Here is a 15299-nt window from a genome sequence, read left to right as displayed (position 1 = left end):
GCTTAGGGCCAGTCCGGGAGCGGCCCTGCCCGCGCGGGGCCCCGGGCAAACAGGCGGTCAATGATTAACCGGCCCGGCCCCGGGGCTGCGCTCCCGCCGCCCGTTGGGGCCACGCGGGACCCGCGGGCCGCGGCGGGGCCGTCGCGGGGTCCGGGGGCCGTTGCGGGGTCCGGGCCCCGAGCGGCGGCAGGTGGGGACCCCCCCGGGCACCGCCGTGAGTGGGGACGGGGGTGGGACATCGGGGCGGTGCAGGGGACGGGCAATGTGGGCTCGGGGCTCCCGCGGCGGCCCGGGGCTGGCACAAAGGGGTCTCATGGGCAGCCTCAGCCCCGCACTTGGGGTGACCAGTGGGGTGGGTGGGCTGGGGCTGCCCCGTCCCATCACAACTTCCCTGTCCCCGCAGGCGTCTCCGCGGGATGGAAGGTGACCCGCCAGCCGGGCCGCAGGGCCCGGGCCCCGGCCCCGACCCCCGACCCCCCGACCCCGACCCTCGACCCCCCGACCCCGCTCCCAAGGCCACAGGAGCGGAGCAGGGGGAGCAGGGAGAGCAGGGAGAGCAGGGGGAGCAGGGGGCCGCCGAGGAGCCGCCCAGCTCTGACACCCCCGGGGACCCCCCCGCGGGCCGTGGGGACACGCCTGTAGAGGCGGCCACCAACGCGGCCGTCGAGGGGGAACCGCCGCCCTCCTCGCCCTCGCCCCCGGCCCGCAAGAGAGTTCGCTTCGACTGCCCGCCCTCTCCGCCCTTCCAGCAGGAGCCCATCTTATACCAGCCGTATCCAGGGCAGAGAGCGCGGCCTTACCCTCCCCGGACCATCCCACCTGGGGCCCTCCCCTACAACATCGTACGTATCCCCCCTCCCTGATGTGCTCTGTCCTGCTCTGCAGTGAGTTCACCCCTTACCTCCCCTCCTGGGTTTGTGGGGTTACATGCAGTGCCCCAAGTGATGCTTGAGCAGCACTGCCGGGGGGGACACGCTCAGGGGTTTGCAGCTCTAACTGCTCCCCTGCCGTGCTGCAGTACACCGGGCAGTACACCGGGCAGCCGAGCATGGGGCCATTGCCTGCCGGCCATTACCTGCCCAGGGACTACCTGGTGGAGGCAGTGCTGGTGACCGTCTGCTGCTGCATGCTGACTGGGACCATGGCCCTCATCTACTCCCATGAGGTAAGGACCCACCTGGCAATCTCAAACATCCCCCCACCTCTCTGGGTGCTGCGGGTCTCTTCTAACCCCTCCCCTTCTCCCCCTTGCACCAGACCCGGGCTGCAATCAGGCGTGGGGACATACACGAGGCGTTCTCAGCATCCAGAAAGGCCTGGTGCCTCATCCTCTTCAGCCTCCTCTTCGGGTTGTTTTTCTCCATCACTTGGGTCATCTGCGTCCTGGCAACCCTGTACATGCATGGGCCACCCTGAGCCCCAGAGCCATGGTTTGTGTGCCAGGGGCTCCTTGCAGCTCACCATGGCCCCAGGGGGCACAGACAGGTGAAGTAGCCACAGCCCTGCTGGGGCTGTCGTGGGAAACAAGTGACCACAAAGTGTTATCTGGGCAGAGGGGCAGCTCTGTCCTTCCTGGCGGGGCGAGGAGTTGCTCCAGAGCCACGTGGGCCTTCGCCCACCCCCTCAGCCCTGCTGAGGAACTCAGACTGAAGTGATGCCAGAGCCAGCTCTGGGCAACGACTCATGTTGGAGCAGTGGCACCATGTACGGGATTGGGCTCTGCTGTGGGATGCTGAATCCCATTACCATGGGCTGTCACTTGGAGCTGCTAAATGTGACTCTGGAGCACAGGGAGCATCTGTAGAACTGGGGCTGGAGATAGAGCTAATGGCTGAGGTGTAACAGGGAGACCCAGGTGTATGGGAAGCCCTCACCAGTCATTAATAATGTGGGAAGATACAAACTCACATATGCAACTTCTCCAGTAATTTTGCACACACATACACAGACACAGACACTGTATCACCACCTCCTTGCTGCTTCAAGGCTGAAATAAAATACAGCTGTAGCCAAAGCTTCTGTTTTCTCTGCACACCAAGGACCTTCCCTCTCCCAAATCTCCCCTTTGCCATGGCCTTTGTCCACCACAACATTCAGGGTAAGGTCTCCTGTAATCAGTGAAATTGGGGCTTTCCCAAAAGCAGGTGGGTGCCAGGGTTCCAGACCCTCAGGGAGTCCACACGGCCCTGGGCCTGGGGGTGCCCCTCTGAGCTGCTGCAGGGGGGATAAGCTGCTGACACCCCACAGCTCCCTCATGCTCTGCCGGGCCCGTGGAACGCGGCCCCGCGGTCGCGCAGGGCTCAGTCAGTGTCTGGGCATTCTGCTCTTGAGCTGGCCAGTGACAATTATTTCCAGAGGAATTTTGAACCCTGTTCAGGACTGAAAATAGTGCAGGAGTAGCTCAGCCGCCCTGGCTGCTGCAGGGGTTATTTAGGGGTTATTTATAGCCCTTGGCCACCAGCACGCGGCCGCTGCACGGGCTGGGCACGCGCCGGCCAGGGGGTTTGGGGGGCCAAAACCCCCCCAACAGAGGGACCACCAGCACCTGGAGGAAGGTGACAGTAGCAGATGCCCCCTCCCAAGCGTAGGGCTTGTACTGGGGCAAGGCCATCTCAGCAGAGGGAAGGAAGAGGTTTACAGTGGAACAATAAAGGGAAAAAGAGCCATGGGCAGAGGAAAACCACGAGGGGCACTTGAGAAAACATGAGGCCACACCAGTGCCAGAGGTGGATTCGATTGTCACTTTAATCCACAGACTGTGCATGCACTGTAAACAGGATCATCAGGCGGGCTCGTTATTGGTGTTTTATTTGTCTTTAATATAAAAGTTACAGATCTGAAATGTTCGGAGGAAGATGCCACCAGGGGGATGGGGTTAGTGGTAAATCTATAATACAACGGAACTGCTTGGGGGGGAGATGCCTGGGAGTGGGGCAGTGGGCTGGTGACTGGGGGCATTGCTTCTCCCCGCTCCCTGCCCCATGTGGAGAGGGAACTCAGACTTCCCTCTCCCCAAAAAGAGGTGATGGCCTCAAGAACATGCCTGCAAGACATGGGAACTCACTCCTGGCCAGCCTTGCAGAAGCCAGTTCTGGGCTTCTGCTGCCCGGGGGCTGCCCCTGGAGAGGTGGGAGGTCTCTGCTCAGCAAACCTCAAGCTGCTCCAGGCAAAGGGACCCTCCTTTAGGGTCCCTCCAGCCCTGCGAGCCTGGAGTTGGGACACTCTGCTCAGCTGGGGATGACAGCAGAGCAAAGGGGAGAAGAGGGGAGGAAAGCTGGGGAAGGAAAGCTGGTGGGGAGGAAAGCTGAGGGGCTCAGCCCCATCACACTGGACGAGGTGCTGTGGCCACTCAGACCTCCCATCCCCACTCGTGTCACTGGTCACGAGAGTGAAATCAGTGTCTGCCCCTCTGCTGCCCCTCATGAGGATGTTGAAGACCATAGTGAGGCCTCCCCTCAGTTTCCTCCAGGCTGAACAGACCAAGTGCCCTCAGCTGCTGCTCATAACACTTCCCCTCCAGACCCTTCACCATCCTCATAGCCTCCTCTGGACACTCTCTAATAGCTTAATGTCTTTTTTTACATTGTGGTGCCCAAAACTGCACACAATATCCAAGGTGAGGTCGCCCCAGGTCAGAGCAGAGCAGGACAATCCCCTCCCTGGCCCAGCTGGCGATGCTGGGCCTGATGCCCCCAGGACACAGCTGGCCCTCCTGGCTGCCCGGGCACTGCTGACTCATATTCAACTTGCCATCGACCAGGACCCCAGGTCCCTTCCCACAGCTGCTTTCCAGCATCTCATTCCCCAGTCTATACACACAGCCAGGGTTGCCCCATCCCAGGTGCAGAATGGGACAGTTGCCCTTTGTTGAACTTCCTATGGTTGGTGGTTGCCCATCTCTCTGATTTGTCGAGGTCTCTCTGCAGGGCCTCCCTGCCCTGGAGGGAGTCGACAGCTCCTGGTGTGAGTTTGTAAGGATTCCTTCCAATCCTGTGTCCAGCTCATTAATGAAGATGTTAAGGAGCACTGGGCTGAGGATGGAGCCCTGCAGAACCCCACTAGTGACACGTGCCAGCCTGATGTCACCCCAGTCACTATAACTCTGTGCCCAACCTGTGAGCCAATTGCTCCCCTATCACATAACGCAGTTATTCAGCTGGATGGAGACAAGCTGCACCCTCCTGTCTCTCTGTGGCATCAAGCCCCAGCCATGACCTCTGCACCCCCAGATGGGGTGGTTCCAGTGCTACCAGCACACACAACACTCCCAGAACAGCCCAGACACAGCCCCCACCGAAGGGGTGCTCAGAGTCACTGGGGCAAAGCCCACACCATCAGCCTTTTCACCACCTCACATGTTGGGCTTTTAAAAACCCTATTTACAAAGGAAAACACAGGCATTACTTCCTGTGTGGAAGGCTGGGGAGCCTTTGGAGATTGGAAAGCCTTGGCTGGACACAACATGCCCTTAGTGCCATGAAAATAACCCACTTTTGAAGTGATCAGATACCGTGTTTTGGCACAAAAGATTCCTGCTTTGGGGCTGCACAGCACAAACTGTGTTGGACCCCACACTATCCTCTCCCAGAAGATGTCCTCATGGATGGGGGGGGTCTCTCTGTGCTTCAACACTTGGTCACTGTCTGAGTCCCGTGCCTGAAATCTTCATGAAAATAACCAAGCGGGGTAAAACCCTGCGAGTGGGGCAGCATGGCTGTCACTCCCTCCTGGGAGTCAGGCAGAGCTGGCCAAGGCTTTGCAATCTGTTTGGAGAAGGAAGTAAGTGCAGCTCTGATTCAGCCAGAATAAACAGAGGCTTGAGCAGGCACAGAGCTGCTATTGAGAAATAAGTTAAGGATGCTCTGTGAAACTCCATGTCTATATTCCTGGAGCTGCTGCCCTAAACCTGCAGGATTTTGTTAGAACCCTGTAAAAACTTGCGACCACAGAGAGCTGAGAAGGGTCTCACAAGGCTGCTGAAACCTGCAGGGCACAGTCGAACCCACAATCCAGCTGTAAACCATCGAAGGAGGACAGAGAGGAGGGATGTGAAATGGCCTGGCTGGGGCTGTTGCTGGGGAGAACACCCTGGGTGGGACACAGAGAGGGGACAGGGGCTGAATAAGGCACACTGAACAGATTGGGGTTAACACTGCATGTGTGGGAAATGACACTGCCCTTTGCTCTTCCACGCTGGGCTGCCACTGCCCTGCTGGCTCTGGCATGGCAGGACTGGGGACGGGGACCTGCTGGGGCTCCTGCCAAAGCACAGGTCACAAAGCACAGCACCAAGGGCCAGCCCGACAGGGACCCCCGGGAACAAACATTTGGCAACAGTGAGAGGAGAGAGGAGCAGGGTGATAGGATGGGGTGGCTCTGCTGGGAGTAGGGCTCCTTCCTGGTTCCCATTTCCAACCCAGAAATGGACCCGCTGCCTCCTTCACCTGCTCCACAGCCCCGAGCCTCCTTTCTTCCAGCACTTGGAACAACGTTGTCACCGGTTGTGAATTTTATACACACTGGTTTGCACTTTTTCTTTTTTTTTTTTTTCCTATAAATTCATCGGTATTCAGACATGCATCAAAAATCCCCAATGGATTCTAAACACTAGTATGTACAGTCCATATACTACAGCATTTCCTGTGCAAAAGCTAAGTACCATCGCTAAGAGACACGGGGCCACAGACAGTGACCCGCGGTACCTGGGTAGTCCGTGTTTCCAGGTTCAGAGGGATTTACCGTTGCTTAAATAACGAGATCTGAGAGGAGGAGGGGGATGTGGTGACTGGAGATGGCGGGTCCCTGCCCACGTTTTCAGTGCCTCTTCCGTATCTACGACCGGTGCCTTCCTCCCACGAAGAAGGCGCCAGAGATCTGGGGCGAACCAAGACCCCTGTAAACACAAGCAGCTCTCTGAAAGCAGAGCTCCTCTGGCAGGCAGCAGGAACACTTCCACCCTCATCTCCTACGGATGAACACGTTTGGAGGTGGCATTGCAGGGGAGACTCAAACCCTTGGCTTCCACGGCTGCTCCTGCCCGACGTCGCTCCAGAGACAAGTCTGTGGGTGCTGAGCTCTTGCTGACCTTCCTTCGTGGATGAAAACAGAAGCCGGGCTATTCCCGGATGGAATGGGCCAGCAAACCAACACGCTGGCGCAGGACTCTCCTTCCACACAGCTCTCTCCCCAGGTTTAAAGCTGGTTCATGGCACAGAGGGACGGGAGGAGAAGGAGGGCGAGTGCAGCGAGCACCGGCCGATCTCTGCCCTCGGTGGCGGCCGCGCTGTCACCTCTGGCCGGCTGCGAGCGCCCGGCATTCCCACCCCCAGGGATGGCTGCCAGCTGGGAGGGAGGGTGTGTCATCCAGTGACAGGTACAAACATTGAACTCCAGTCTCATAGCTGCCCTCGGCGCCTCTGTGGAGCAATTCTCCTCGCTCGCACCACCCCTCCTCCTAGGTCTTCTCTTCTCGATCTGTTTTCCGCCTCGTGATGTTCCGAGGTTTGATTTTGAGGGACAGTTCCCACAAGGCCTCCTCAGCCAGGTGGTCGCTGAAGTCGTTGAAGAATGACACTATGTCGTCGTTTCTTTTGATGTCATAATGTCTGGAAAACCACAGAGGAGGGTTAAACCACAGAGGAGGGTTAAACAAGGGGCTACCTGAGGACCTCTCTCAATTTTGGCCACCCCTGCCCTGCTCTAACACATCCAGCACTGTGGTCTGTGCCCAGTACTCATGACAAGGTGTGACACCAGAAAGAGGAAAACCCATCATGCCTGTTGCTGAATTGGGAGGGAAAAAAAGGACCCTATCACACAGAAATCAGCAGTTAGGTGTGCTGCCTCTGCTGCAAGACAGCATTGAAGAAAACCCTCCATGTCCTAGAGAACAGAGGAACCAGCAATGGCTGGAGGAAAACCTGGAGGAAAAACTCATCTTAAAGAGAGGAGTGTGAAAACTTTGCACTGGATCTCAAAACTAACATCAGAAAAATGTCTTCACAACTTTTATCTAACCTAGAGAGGGAAGGAGAACTGCAACCAGAGCCCTGTCATTCCCAGCTCTCCTTACATCTCCATCATGATGCTTTGACTTTAGACTCCCTTCCCCTCGCATAGGGGCTCCCAGTCATCATCCCCACACACCCCAATCCCCACCTGGTGCCCCACAGACAGCTCTGACCCCCCTGTTGCTGCACTTACACTTGCTGGAAGCACCTCATGCTGTCCAGGATGTTGAACTGCTGCCAGCGCTTGGAAAAATTCACTTTGCTGTCAATGTAATCAGGGTTTCCCAGATGAACAAAGGTCAGATCCTGCAGAATCAAGCCTCTGAAAGAGAGAAAGGGACAGCAGGTCAGGGAGTAGGTAAACAGGTACAGAGGTTAGTCACACAGGGGCAGGGTGGCCAGCAAAAAGGCAGCCCAATGCAATCCAACAGCCTCCCAGTGCCACCATCATGGCAACCTTATCCAGAGGGAATTGTTTCCCCAGCTGCAGATCCAATGGTGTTCAGGTGCAAGCACCCACCCTGCACAGCTGAGGGGCCTCTGAGGGGAGGCACTCATGGCACACTAAGGGTGCTGAGGTTGCTCTTTCACCCTTCATGGAAAGAAGGACCAGGCTGGAAGAAGCTTCTTTACAAACTGGTATTTGCCACCCTGCCTTCCTGTGCTCCCAGACAAATCGCTCCAGAGAGGGCCCATGGGCTGATGTGGCCCAGTGCTGTCTTACCCCAGATGTCTGGCAAAAGGCAAGTGCTGAGCTCAGCAGAAGCTGCTGAGAAATCCTTGAAGGAACCATTTAAATGTGCAGAGGAAAGGAACTGCCCACTCACAGGTAGGGGATGCAGGGGGGCTCCACATCGGCCAGAGCCGCTCGGTAGGCGCGGAAGGACGAGGAGCTGTCGATCAGGGTGCAGTACTCAGCCAGGCCCTGCCAGGACACAAATCCCACGGTGACACGGCTGCTGCAAACCCATTTTCTTTGTCATCTCTCCCCAGAGAGCTATGCAGGCCAGAGAGTTAATGCTGTCCTGGAAACACCTCTAAGTGATTTACTCAGCCTGACCCTGACTGTGCATACGCAGAGCCTCACTGCCTTCAGCCTCAGCAAGCCTTGGTTTGCAGAGAGGAGGAGGCTGTTCTCCCCTGTGACTGTGCTGGCACTTCTGCAGCTGTCAGGATGCCCAGCCATGCTGCAGGCTTCCAGCACTGTGGCATTACACCCACTGGAGAGCAGTTACCCACCATGCCTCCACCCTGGGACATTGCTGAGCTATTGAAACCAGCCAGCTGTTTCACACATATCCACAGTTATCCTTCCCCCAAAGATGACAGCCCTGACTGCTCCTCACCTCTGAGGTTTGCTTCTGCCACTCCAGCCTTCTGATGGGGGCAGAATCCAGTGCAGAAAGAATGGCCAGATAGGAATTAAAATTATTCAGCTTTCGTAAGTGCTGTGAAAAGGGAGAATATTCCAGTTACTCAAGAGATCTCAAAAGCCTTCTAAACATCAAACAGCTCTAATAATCAGAAGGTCCCTCCATCCTGCTCCTTTAAGGAGCAGTGTTTGTGATTCACAGGGAAGTTGAAGCTGGTACCTTCATAATCTTTATAAATTTAAGGAGCAGCCTCTCTCGGTCCTGGGCTTTCTCTTGTAGCATAATTATTGACCGGACCCTGGAAGAACAGACAGAAAAAAAAAAAAAGATAAACCCACTTAAGCAGATCTCAGATTCCTTCTTGTTTCATTAAAAAAAATCTGATCACTGATAAGGATGGACCAACAATACTAAAAACCTCCAACTTAAATGGAGCACTCTAATCCGCAACAGAGACAGGATAATTTTACACAGTGCATTTATTTTCAAGGGGAATATTTGTTTGAAGGGCTCAGTGATACTGACAATTAATTCCTTCAGGTTACAGGAGGAAACCTCCACAACATTCCTGATTTTCTTTCTCATGTACTCTGAGGTTTTTGATGAGTGTTCTGCATCTATTTCCTGGCCAAAAATATGTGTTATTCCATTTGTAACAAAGGAACTCAAGTCAGCAAGGAATATTTGGAATATTTGCAAGGCATTGGATGTTAAGCACAGTTCAGTGGCATGGTTGTTTTAAGCTCCTTACCAGTAGGACATGTTATTAAAGTGCTCTGTGAACTGTGTCAGGTTGGGGCTCTTCTCTTCATTTTGTTCCTTTGCCCAAAGCAAAACTTCTGGGATCTGCCAAGGAAGAAGAGGAGAGGGGTGGTAAAATACCACACATTAAAATGGGATTTCTGCCTCAACATTCCCAGTCGCAGTGTGTGTTCGCAGCCACTTGCTGACACGAGGTCAGCTGTGTCCTACAACCCAACAGGTGTCCTGGAGAGCTGGCAGGGAACACCAGAGATTGTAGGGGCTGCACGTTCCAATCTCTCCCACCACCCTTTCCCCATCCTCATGTCTGTACCTCGATTTTATAGAAGAGTTCAGCATCCAGGAGGGTCAGCTGCTCAGCTATTTCATGACTGTGGAAATCATGCAGTGTCCCTGGCCTGTGGAAAACAAGGATGAAGTAAAAAGGCTCAGAAAATGTGACCCGTTTTCTTCTCTTATATTTTGGGCTGAGAAAACTTTTGTGTCCACAGGAAAGGGATTCCCTGGCTCTCAGAGGACCAAGATATGGTTACATGCATCTTCCCTCACCTGGCTGCCACCCCTCGGGCTGCAAGAGGTTTGATGGAATTGGCATAACTCAGCATTTTCTTCTGATCCACTTTATCAAGGATATTCTTGCGTAACACCCTGGCAAGGCTCAGCTCCCCATTGCAGACCAGCCGGAAGACCAGGTCCATCAGCAGCTTGAGAATTTCCTCTGTCAACTCCACTAAGCTGAGAGAAAGATAGAAAACCCAGGGAAGGCATCAGAGCTACGAGACTGAGCTACAGTTTGTACCTCTACCGAATCTCGTCACTCTTTTCTACAAGCAGAATTGAGTGACTGAAATTCCTCCTCTTCCCAGCTCTTCCCTTCCCAGAGATTCCCTTTTTACTGGTTATTTTAAATCACTGACCCAGTTAGGACACGCCAAGAACCTGCTCTTCCAGCTGGAGGGTTCAGCAGTGCAAGTATCTCACTGCTCAGGTCAGGGATTTCAGCTGTCAGACTTAACAGGGTTTAAAAACCCCACCTTCCAAAAAACCACATCTTCCTAAAAACCACATCTTTCCACCTACCAGACTTCTGTGTGTTACTGACCCCACATCTCCCATCCAGAACAAAGAAAGCAACTCACCACAGCTCATCCACCACTCGCACCAGCACGAAGAAGGTGTTCTTACTGACTCGCTTCTTAAACGTGTCCGGGAAGTGGCAAAACTTCTCATATGTTAGTTGTAAATTAAAGAATCAACTCAGTGTGGTCAGACAAGCATCAGTGCAATCACCAGCTGCCCCAAGGAATCACAGAATCATTGAATGGTTTGGGATGGAAGGGACCTTAAAGATCACCCAGTTCCACCCCCCTGCCATGGGCAGGGACACCTTCCACTCGACCAGGTTGTTCAGAGCTCCATCCAGCTTGGCCTTGAACACTTCCAGGGATGAGGCACCTACATTAGAACAGCACACTATTCTGTCTTGATGGAAACTGGTGTTCCATTTCCAGGAGATGAGGGACACTGATATGGCTCTAATTAAGATGGCATTAAGCTGACACCAGCTGCAGGGGCATGAGGAGCCACTTACACCTCATAGAATTGATGCTGGAAGAGCAGGTGTACCTTGAAATTGTTCTCTCTAAGGTGGAATTTAATGAGCAGCACTCCTCTGCAGGGATCTCCCCCACCGGTCTGTGACATCTGGTTTCAACAGATCTCAGATGTCACCTCTACCTTCCTCGTTGCCCAATTTGCTGCAAGGAGAACGGTGACAGGGGAGACAGCACAGGTTGAAAAAGCTTCTGCCAGGTGGAGAAAGGGAAAGGGAAGAAGGTTATCAGTAAGTCAGGGGCCTGCAGCACTGCCCCAGACAGTGCTGTCACTGACTGGGAGCTGTGCTGTGTCCTTGGTGAGCCGATCCCAGCTGGAGCTCAGGGAGCAGTGGCTCTGCTGCAGATGGCAGTGATGAGCCACAAAGCAGGACACAGTGACGTCAGGCTCCCTCTGACGTGGGTGCACAGCACCAAGGCCCACGAGGCTTTCACACTGCCCAGACCCAGACACTGACCCGCTCAGCTGGCAGGGAATGGAGCCATGGGAATGGAGCCAAGGGTAAGGAATGGCAGGCAGGGTGCTCAAGAAGCCTTCTCCATCTTCTGCCAGAAATGCTAATGCTCACCCTGCACATCAGGGCCCTGCTTTGTTATCAGTTACAAGCTCAGTTCAGAACTGGGGGGCCAAGAGCCCAGCATTTCCAATGCTGAGTTTATTGTAGTAAAATAGAGAAAAGGCCTTGATGGTTTAGTCATCTCCAGTATTAAACTACACCTGCCCATAATCCCCACAGCCCCTCTGGAAGGCAGAAGGTGCCCTGATACCCACTCTAGAAAACAAGATGTCCAAAACAAATGATACCCAGTGATGTTCAGAAAACCTCAACTGCTCCTCTCCCCTGACAGGACCCTCAGGAGACAACTCTCCGGTCCGTTATCCACCCTGCCTGGGCCTGCCCTGCTGCAATTCCCATTGCAGAATGTGGAGGTGAAGGAATTCCTGCCTGGGACACCTCCAGGGCCAGCACATCACTGATCACACTGTCAACAGGCTTCTGACCAAACAGCTTGCCATCAGCTCCCTCCACAATGACTGCCCAGCTCTGATTCCTGGTGGGAGTGAACTGCCACTCATGCAAAAGGATATCTGTACTGCAGCTTCTTGATGAGCTCTTCAGGGGTAATAAATGTCCTGTATGTAGTCAGAAAGGCTTCACAGTACAGCACCAGATCTAGGGAGAGAGACATGGACACATTTTGGTATGAATGGACTTTCCAGAACTGCTGTGCTGTTGGTCCTTACCAGCAGATGGACCCTGTAACACAAGAGCAGCAGCGACACTGCCCTGTCCCCACTGCCCCAGCCCTGGCTCCCATTTGCAGCATTTGAGCTCAGGGCTTTGTTTATTCCACCACCAAAGGGGTCAGTGAAAAACACCTGCTTGTGGGACAGGAACTATCAGTAGTGGGTCAAGAAAAACCATGGTTTAGACCTTGGGCATACTTTACAGAGAAGATCTGATGGTGAGAGGTGGCTGCCTGTTGTGTCTCAGCCTCTCTCAGGCAGCACAGAGCCCTGTCACGGTCACTCTGCCCCCTGATGAGGAACACACGTGTTTCAACATGATGCTCTGGTGCTGCAGATCTTCTGTCCTTACTGCATTCCAGGAAATCTGTCCCAGAACAGTGTAAATATAAGATTATTTTCAGCCAAAAGAAGAGTAAATTGCACTGCAAAAACTGACACTACCATGGCCACGACCCTGCCACAACACAGATGCTGACGTGGGGTGAGTTAGTTTGTGTTAATTCATCAGCAGGATGGGGGTGCTGCAGGGCCCAGAATCACAAAAGGCTTTAGGCTTTGCCATGGGCACAAAGGATGGAACTTGAAAAAGCAGGGATTGCAAATGGGAAAACAGATTTCAGGTCAGGACTGTAGAACTCTCCTGGGCAATGCCTGGTCACTGTGGACAGTAGTGTCCAATGGGAGCATTAACCCCAGTACAAACCAGCAGCAGGATGTGCAGTGGGATGGCACCCTGCCCCTGCCAGGAGCACCGTGGGCAGACTGGGAGAAAAAGCTCCTGCTGGGCCTGCCCAGGCTCGGCTGTGCATGCAGAGCTTGTTCCAGCCAGGACAGGGATCACCCCACACCCACGTGCTGTAACATCCATCCATTGCCATGGAGGGTGGGAAGGGGCAGGGCACAGTGGGGTAGCTGTGCCTCTCTACCTGCAATGTTTTTCTTGGCAGGAACCTCGTGGCAATGCTGCTTCCTCCTGCTCTTAAATCAGAGACTGCTGCTGCCTTTTGGTTACAGACAATCAGACATAAGCTCTAAAGCCAGAAGCTGGGTGGTCATGTCAGGGGTGAGCCCCAGGCCTCGTCCAGCTGTAATCCTGCACTCACAGCAAGTGTGTGTGGCTGTGAGCACTTAACTGACCACGGATTTTATTCCTAAAGACCAAAAGTCTCTCGTTATCCCTTATTCCATTGAGCTCTTTTAGAAAACTCAAACGGACAAGAAGCATCATGCAACAGGGCGTGGAGTTACATTTATTCTGGGTTCCCATCTGCCCAAAAGGCAACGTGAGGTAATACAGCTGGTCTGCTCTGGCACTTGAAGCTGCCAAGAAATTCATCTTTAAAGGAAAGCCTCTTAACTCTACCCCTCTGTGCCGTTTGGCTGATTGATTTACAAGCCCTGAATTCTTCTCATTGTAAGCTTAATTCATTAACCCTCTCAGTCACCCAAACAGTGGGTTAGCATAGCACAAATTCCTCTCTGCTCCATTCAGCTCCATGGCTTGGCAGTGCCTGTGAGGCCAAGCACAGGGGCTGAGAACCTGAGCTCCCTCCACCCAGCAATCCCCAGCTGCACCACTGGGCAGTAAAAATCCTGCTCCAGTTTTCCCCAGTCCTGAAAGGTTCTCCACAGCTTTCACCCCACTGCTTGCAGCACCCTCAGAGCCCCCTGTTCATGAACTGGAGGTCTAAGCACACATCCCCTTACCAAGCAGCTGTCTTTCAGCAGGAACAGTAGAGAAGTTCTTCCACTATGATGTTCCAGAGAACAGCAGGAGTAAATCAGAGTTTCTCTATTCCACTTTCAGCATTTTTTATAAGGGATATTTCCACCATCTCATTTAGACTATTTCCTTTAATATACATATCTACCCCTGGCACAATCAATTGCCTCCTCCTCTCTAGCATGTTCCTAACTTTGATCCTTTCTTCCTGGATTTGGTGCCCAATGCAAACTGAGAAACAGCTGTCAGGGAAAGGATTTTCTTGGTAGCTGAATAGTGCTGGTAAGTAATTGCAAACATCTTATGCTACAGTAAAACCCCTGTCATTTAAAAATGTACATGAAAGATATTTCCCCTTTGACTATCAAACCTCTAAAATACAAGTGCTGAGTGATTCAGTGGGTTAGTGTTTTGCTTTGCATCCCAGGAGATAAGGAGATCAATCCTGGTTAAGGCCATCAGCACAAATGTGTTTGGCAGGTTCAAATCACTCTCTGGAAACACTGCAAAGGCTGTCTTTGCCACAGGTCTTGAATAGGAGAGCTTCATGTGGGTGGTGACTGGGTTTGGAGAGATAAAGTGGGATTTTAACAAATCCAGAGCCAAGGCTTGATGACATCCCCTTTCCTCCTCTGCATCTCCTTTCCTGTACTGTGGATTCCCTCTCTGAACTGGCCTGGGTGGCTACCAGGATGCAAGTAGTAAAAAGTGGGACTAGGAAGTGACAGGGTAAGTTGAAAACGAGGGGTGTCAGCAGATCAGCACCTGAACAGCCTGCCCAATGCCCATGGGTACTGCATCAGACCCAAACCAACATCCCTTTTTTCCTACTTCCATGCAACACTCACTCCAGCAACTCCTGCATCCCCACTGCCCTGACATCCAAAGGTCAAGGAGCACCACTGAACACAGGATCCATGCACAACAGGCTGGTCACTCCTGCATTCCCAGAAGGCAGTGGCCCAGCTCAGCAGGTGCAGGGACACCAACAGAGCACTGTCACTGGTGTGCCTCACCTTCCAGATCTGGGCAAGGGCTGTGAGGAGTTAATACCATCCCTGCTGCTAAATGGAACCACCAGGGGCTTATCCAGCTTACCTCCATTTACCACAGATAAGCACAACCCCCCCAGGCTGTGCAGGGGATCCCTGCAGACCCTCCCCCAGGCCCAGCTGCCTCCACAGCAGAAGGCAGAGGCAGAAGACCAGAAGATCAGCAGCCAAAGGCCAGGCTGTGCCCCTCAGCTCTGCCCTGCTGCATCCACGTACCTTTCCTGTCAGTCTCCGTTGCGTGCACTAACAGGATGTCTCCAGATCCACCACGAACATCTGGCCCATCATCCCCCTGCAAGGGGAACACAACCACGTTAGGCACGGCCCAAGGTTCCCTTCGGCCTGGTTTAACAGCGCTGGGGTTCGAGCTCAGCAGCAACTGGCAGTGTACACAATGTTCCTGGCACTGCTCACGGCACAAGCTGGGACATGGTCTTCAGTGCTGGGCTAATCCTGGAATTGGAATAAAGCATTTGGTGTCCCAGATGAGGAGCTGGGCTGATCCTTACCCGGG

The 15299-nt window shown here is 53.7% G+C and overlaps 2 protein-coding genes across 7 annotated transcripts in view; one reads left to right on the top strand and one right to left on the bottom strand.

Annotated features, from left to right (window-relative positions):
- The first annotated feature begins 84 nt into the window (after positions 1-84).
- Positions 85-2014, top strand: PRRT1B (proline rich transmembrane protein 1B). Its single transcript, XM_064676860.1, has 4 exons — positions 85-190; positions 404-842; positions 1019-1165; positions 1258-2014. The coding sequence occupies exons 2-4, from the start codon at positions 417-419 to the stop codon at positions 1414-1416; spliced, it is 732 nt and encodes a 243-aa protein (XP_064532930.1). The 5' UTR covers positions 85-190; positions 404-416; the 3' UTR covers positions 1417-2014.
- A 707-nt stretch (positions 2015-2721) lies between these two features.
- The window catches only part of RAPGEF1 (Rap guanine nucleotide exchange factor 1), an 86154-nt gene continuing 73576 nt past the window's right edge, over positions 2722-15299 (bottom strand). For all 6 annotated transcript variants that reach the window (XM_064676847.1, XM_064676849.1, XM_064676848.1 and 3 more), the window contains 11 exons: positions 15002-15077; positions 11849-11933; positions 10285-10377; positions 9695-9880; positions 9459-9543; positions 9135-9229; positions 8603-8681; positions 8357-8458; positions 7838-7935; positions 7204-7332; positions 2722-6605 (listed from right to left, as the gene is read on the bottom strand). In XM_064676847.1, coding sequence (XP_064532917.1) covers positions 6455-6605; positions 7204-7332; positions 7838-7935; positions 8357-8458; positions 8603-8681; positions 9135-9229; positions 9459-9543; positions 9695-9880; positions 10285-10377; positions 11849-11933; positions 15002-15077 — 1179 coding nt within the window. In that variant the 3' untranslated portion in view covers positions 2722-6454. The remainder of the gene's footprint in view (positions 6606-7203; positions 7333-7837; positions 7936-8356; positions 8459-8602; positions 8682-9134; positions 9230-9458; positions 9544-9694; positions 9881-10284; positions 10378-11848; positions 11934-15001; positions 15078-15299) is intronic.

The sequence above is a fragment of the Pseudopipra pipra genome, chromosome 20, assembly GCF_036250125.1.
Source record: "Pseudopipra pipra isolate bDixPip1 chromosome 20, bDixPip1.hap1, whole genome shotgun sequence".
Classification (NCBI taxonomy): domain Eukaryota; kingdom Metazoa; phylum Chordata; class Aves; order Passeriformes; family Pipridae; genus Pseudopipra; species Pseudopipra pipra.
The sequence above is the reverse complement of the archived record's forward strand: the minus strand, read 5'-3'. Positions and strand labels throughout refer to the sequence as shown.

Bases quoted from the DNA above. Each gene is read 5' to 3' on its own strand.
- PRRT1B (XM_064676860.1), top strand. From the start codon at position 417: ATGGAAGGTGACCCGCCAGCCGGGCCGCAGGGCCCGGGCCCCGGCCCC. The intron at 843-1,018 runs GTACGTATCCCC...GCCGTGCTGCAG, and splicing joins GGGCCCTCCCCTACAACATC to TACACCGGGCAGTACACCGG. The intron at 1,166-1,257 runs GTAAGGACCCAC...CCCTTGCACCAG, and splicing joins CCCTCATCTACTCCCATGAG to ACCCGGGCTGCAATCAGGCG.